Here is a 5,943-nt window from a genome sequence, read left to right on the forward strand (position 1 = left end):
ATGTTCTCCAGTCTCTAGTTTTTGTCATTTTCCTAATCTAATTTGTTTTCTGACTGTGTTCATTCTTCTTCCATGTGCAAAGCAAAGGAGATTTTTCTTCGTTTAACGTGACTGGGATCTGACTGTCCAGGAATAGTTTAAATGATGTTATTTTCTCCTTGGTTAGATGAAGTGCAGATATAATCGTCGGAGGGTCTTAATGATCAAAAACCAGAACAAAACAAATCTTTGAGGCATTTCCTATTTACATAGTTAAAAAAAAATTATGGAAAAGAACAAGAAAAAAGATGCTTTAATGAGGAAGCATGGGCCGTCATGGCAAGTGTGTGTGTCAGGGTAGGATGTAGTCTTATCCAGGACCTACGTTTCCAGGATTCCACGTAGCCAAGTTGGAATCAAAAAGGGACATTTTAATCTAGTAACTACAAATGCAAACTGTACTTTCCAACGAAAGAAATGAAAAAAATATATATAGCGTTTGTAAGCTGTGATTTGAGTGGATTCAAGGTTTGACTGGGAACATAGGAACTCCTGAGATCCTTATAAGGCATTTGAGAAGGTTGTTGTTGTTTTTTTTTAAGTAGAGTCCCACCCCACGCCCGACCATGGCCACCCTCTGAGCCGAGCTGGTGTACGGCAATCTTTCTGGGAAAATCCCTTCTCCGGGCGCTGCTACAAAGATATCTTTAGGCGAAATGGTGGTTGATGAAGGAATTTGTGCCCGTGCTTTCCCCACCTGCTCGGGCTTGTAGGGGTGTGGCCGTGTGGGAGTGTGTTGGGGGATGGTCTGAGGGGAGCAGGTGGGGTTGGAGGTGAATCCTTCCTATTCCCCAGTTCCGAAAGGTAAAACTTACCTTACCTGTTTCCAGAATACCAGCCATTGTCTTCCGAATCTCACGGCCACGCTGTGGGCTCTGGGGGGTTTTGTCGAAGGCAAAAAAAAAAAAAAACAAGTCTTAAGTATTTAAACATGTTGGACCATGCATGCATCCGTCCATGGCGTTGTGGGTTTTTTGTTTTTTTTTTTTTTTGGTCCCCTCCCTCCCTTCCCTTTTCTTTTTACCGAAGTATATTCATCAAACTGCTGAGTTGGAAAGATTTGTAATGAGTTTTTGAGCTGTACGACTGTGTTTTTTTTTTTCTCTCTCCCCCGCCCTCTCCCTCTTTCTAAATCTTCATCTGACATTAAATAAAGCAAATCCCAAACAGATTAACTGTCGCACGGCTCTGCTCCATCTCCTCAGTCTGTTCCCAGGTCTGGCTCGGGGCCGGGCGGCGGGAGATGCCCGGGCGGCCTGCGGAGGTCCATGTGGCGCGCTAGGTGGGATCCCGGCGTCCTGAAGGCAGAGGCCCTGGCCCTCCTGCCCTGCGGCCTGGGCATGGCCTTCTCCCAGTCCCACGTGATGGCGGCTCGGAGGCACCAGCACAGTCGGCTCATCATCGAGGTGGATGAGTACAGCTCCAACCCCACCCAGGCCTTCACCTTCTACAACATCAACCAGGGCCGCTTCCAGCCGCCGCACGTGCAGATGTGAGTGGGCGCCTCCGATGGGACTGCTGGGTGGAAGGTGTGGGTGGTGAGGGCCGTCCGGGCTGGGCTCCTGGACTCGGGGTGCCTCCTGGCTTCTGGGCCCAAGCGTTTCATGCAACGGTTCTGGAATCCCCAGATCAGCGAGGCTCTGAGTTGGGAGGGGTGTGGGAGAAGTTGCAGCGTGCTGGCCTGTGGGCCGATTCTGGCCTGGAGTCTTGTTTCATTTGGCCAGGAGAATGTTTTACAAATATTGAAAAATGAGGTGATTGCACATAAAAATCCAGACTTCTGGCTTTGCCGTACAAAACCCAAAGTGCTGGCAACCCCAGGCCCATACGTCCTCGTGGCAGTGTCTGGGGCGCTGAGTTCCAGCTGCCCCTTCTTGGTATTTGGTGTTGGGTTACTGACCCCCTGGTCTCATTCACGTTCCTCGTTGTGCAGATGGGGGGGACGAGGCCCAGAGAGGGGACGGGACTTGCTGCAGGCAAGGGGAGGGCCCTGGGCTGGCCTGGCTGGCCTCTCTTCCCTGTACCCCTCCCTTTTGCCCAGACCCCCTTTGCTTCTGTTGAAAAAGCAGAGATGCTTTCCAAAGGGACTGGGGAATTCTGCTGCCTGCCCTTTGGGGCTGATGGAAAATACCAGGGGTGCCCCAGCAGTGGGGCCGCAGCGAGAACATAGACTCGGGACTCCTGTGCACAGGTAGAACCTTTCCCCCGTTCCCTGGATTTTTTTCCAGTGGTCGGGAGGGGTGCAGGTGGCACCGGGGGGAGGTAGATAAATTCCTGGCCCTGCCCTGGGCGACTCCGGGTGTTGCCAGAACATCCGCCTCCTCCTTTGTCCCCGCTGCCCCCTCCCATCAGCCCTGCGCCACAGGGCTTACGAGGCCCAGACAGGTGACCCGTGCGAACCCACACAGCTGGCAGGCACGAGAACAGACACCCGTCTCCAGTCCAGGGCATTCTCCATGCTCAGCATCCTTTTGCTGTGATGCCTGTGGACGTAAGTATGTACGTGCCTCCATCTGAGAGTTTAGACATTCGTCTGCTCCATTGTTGAAACTTCTCGCAGCCCCTTTGGGGCGCCCCTGTGCTGGGTCTGGGTCTCTGACAAGCCCCTGACGAGGGGGGAGCCCCACGAGTTCCCAGTGAGAGCACAGGGAGGTCAGAGCTGTGACGGTTATGCTCCTGGGCTCTGGGGCTCAGAGCAGGCCCCCCTGACCTCCAGGCTGGGTCTCAGATGCCCCCATGAGGACACAGACCCCAGCTGCCTCTAGGACCTTGAGTACCGTCTCTAGGGAGCAGTGGTCACGTGAGGTATTAGCGGCTGTCCCTTCGGGGAGATGGGAGAATGCGGCCCGCGGCCCGCGTAGAGAAGGAGCCAGGGGGTTTCCACACCCGGGCCTGGAAGTGGGGTGGGGAGGTGGCTGCCTCTTGTTACTGTGTGGTTCCCTCGGGACTGGTCTTCTGTTGTAGAGGATGGGTGCAGAGAGATTATTCACGGGCGAAGGGGTTCTGGAAGGCAGGTGGGCACCAGGCCTGGGGGTGGGTTCCAGCGCTGGGAACACCCTCTTCCCTGCAGCGCCTGCTCTGGAAAACGTTCATTTCCGTGGGAGCTGCAGGGCTGGCCTGTCAGTAGCTGCTTACTTTATTTCTTGGTAGATTTCTCTTTGGGAAGCCAACGCCAGTACCCATTTTGGAGCCAGATTGGCAGATTTGGGCAGGATGGGAGGCCCTGGGTCTCAGTCACGCTCTTCCTTGGTCCCTGGGACCTAGAGGCCTGGCAGGGCCGCTGCAGTGGGGAAGGCCTTCCCAGGGCTGGGTTTTCTCTTCTGTTGATGGGGTTTATCCTCCTGGGCTGGAAGTGACAGTGCCTGAGGTCCCCGGATGCCACTGGGGACGGGCGAGAGCACCGGGCCCCTCGGGCAGAGCAGGTGGGGTATGTGTCTGTGCCCATGTGTCTGCACACCCATTAGGAGGGACCCCCGGGCACCGCAGGTACAGCTGAGTAGTAGCAGGCAGAGCTGTCCTGTAGAACGCCCCCGCCGGGCGGCCCCCAGTCCCAGAACAGGGCTAGGGCAACAGAAGTCAGGAGAGAGGGCGGCCAGGGGGCTGAGGAAGGACCCTCTGGAAGCGCTGACTTTTGAGACCCAGAGGGGGAGGAGTGAGGGCAGCAAGTTGGGGGGGCGGGGGGGGGCGGAGGAGGAAGCAGGCCAGGCAGAAGTCGCCGCAGGGTCTGAGCCAGGGGCGGGGGGGCGGGGCGGGTGGGAAGTACAGGAACGCCCAGCCGGGTGGAGGGTGCGCTGGGCAGGAGCCACGCGGGCCCCCACGGGCCAGGCTGTGTCCCGAGGAAGGGCGGTGAATGACCAGGTGAGAGAGGGGTGATTCCCCCCATTTGACAACTGCGGGTTATTTGTTCGTTCATCCATTTATCCGTCCACTCGGGGTGCTTGTGAGCAGCTGGCCAGCACACTGGTTAGTTAGGAATATGGGCTCCAGGCTAGCCTGCCTGGCTTTGAATCCTGGCTCAGCCACTTGCTTGTTGGGCGTCTCGTGGTGCCTCAGTTTCCCCGTCTACATAATGCTGCTCATTGTACTACTGAGGATTAGGTAGGTGAACCCACAGAGCGGGGGGCCAGGCTGCAAGGGTCCAGCATTGTTAGTACTCGCTGGCTGGGCTAGGTGCTAGGGACACAGCATTGATCAGGGACAGGGCCCTGCCCGCGCCGAGCTGACCCTCCAGTGGGATATGTCGTAAAAGTCATGAAGTATGCGATAGCATAGGATCCTGGTAGCGATGAGTGCTGTGGAGAAAAAGCTTAATGGCTTTTTGCGGTCACTCAGCTGGTGTGGGCGGAGCAGGTCCACACCGGCCTGCCCCGCTCCATCCCTCCTGGCCTGCTCTGTGCTGCCTGCTCCTGAGGCCAGCGTTCCGGGTTTTATTGGCGGTGGGGCTCTGGGGAGGCTGGGGGTTTGGGCCGGGTCCTGGGAAGAGCGCGCAGTGAGCCCTGGTTCTGGACTCCTCATCCAGTGCTCTCTCGTTGCCTGCTTGGGTCAACCCGCCTTTGAAATGCAACTTTGTACGCGGCTGGGTGAAGCCGGGTCGCGTGGGGACTGGCGGGGTGCCGCCCCCTCCCACGCCCCTTCTTTGGACTCACACCCTGCGCACCAGGGAAGCACGTGGGTTTCCATGGCGAGTCTCCACTGAGGGAGACGCGGGAGGATGGATGCCACTTCCCAACACGTGATTTATCGCCACCCTGGGCTTTGTCTCTGGGGTGAGGGAGCGAGGGGCCCTATTTAATAAATCCGCAATTTACATTTAATAACAACAGTGACAGTCCAAACGTGGCCTCCGATTGAGCCCTGTGATTTACGTAGTTGCCCCCGGAGAGCCTGGCGGTAACGAGGCTGTCTTTGCCTGAGGAGTGAATGTCTGGATCTGGGCCCCTGGGTTTTGGGCCCTGAGACGGAAGACCCCTTACCCCGGGGGCCGAGAAGCCCTGCGGTGGTCTGGGGAGAGCCCCTCCAGGCACCGGCCCCTCAGTGCTGGGGGGGCAGGTGGACGGGTGGCCCGGCGCTCAGCGAGAAGGTGAGAGCAGTGTTTGCGGGACGGGGTTACCCTGGGGATCCACCTGATGGGGGGCGCGCTGGTGCCAGGCATGGCGACTCCTCTCTGGCCTTTAAAAGGTGTCCCATCGGTGGATACTAGACTAACCCATTTAAAGACCCTCCAAGCACGTCAGGCTGTGCGGGGTCCTTGAAGAATGTAGCAGGGCGGGAGCACGGCTCTGCGCCAGGCTGGGACTGGCCCCCTGTCCCCGGCCCTCCCCTCTGGGCCAGGTTGGAGTGCCGACCCCCTCGCCAGGTGAGACCGAGGCTTCAGAAGGGACCCGGTGGCCCCTAGCCCGTCTGTGCACTGAGAGGTCTCCAGGAGACAGTGAGGGTCAGCCTTGGCCCCGGGAGGGGCCGAGGGGGCATGGCAGGAAGAAGGCCCTGACCTGGGCTCTGTCTGTTCTCAAGCCACATCCTGCACCCTCTCCCCAAGGGCTCCAGGTGCAGTTCTGGTTTCTGGGACGTTTATTTTTTTTTTTAATTAATTTTTATTGGCGTATAGTTGCTTTACAATGTTGTGTCAGTTTCTACTGTACGGCGAAATGAATCGGCTATACGTATACATATATGCCCTCTTTTTTGGATTTCCTTCCCGTTTAGGTCCCCACAGTGCGTTAAGTAGAGTTCCCTGTGCTATACAGTATGTTCTCATTAGTTGTCTTTTTTTTTTTTTTTTTTTTTGCGGTCCGCGGGGCTCTCACTGTCGCGGCCTCTCCCATTGCGGAGCGCAGGCTCCGGACGCGCAGGCTCAGCGGCCACGGCTCACGGGCCCAGCCGCTCCGCGGCACGTGGGATCCTCCC

At 57.3% G+C, this 5,943-nt stretch overlaps 1 protein-coding gene across 1 annotated transcript in view; it reads left to right on the forward strand.

Moving 5' to 3' along the window:
* The first annotated feature begins 1,247 nt into the window (after positions 1-1,247).
* MPPED1 (metallophosphoesterase domain containing 1) overlaps positions 1,248-5,943 on the forward strand; it is a 64,775-nt gene continuing 60,079 nt past the window's right edge. Inside the window, exon 1 of the mRNA XM_007099840.1 lies at positions 1,248-1,531. Coding sequence (XP_007099902.1) covers positions 1,308-1,531 — 224 coding nt within the window. The 5' untranslated portion in view covers positions 1,248-1,307. The remainder of the gene's footprint in view (positions 1,532-5,943) is intronic.

Source organism: Physeter macrocephalus, chromosome 6 (genome assembly GCF_002837175.3).
Source record: "Physeter macrocephalus isolate SW-GA chromosome 6, ASM283717v5, whole genome shotgun sequence".
NCBI lineage: Eukaryota > Metazoa > Chordata > Mammalia > Artiodactyla > Physeteridae > Physeter > Physeter macrocephalus.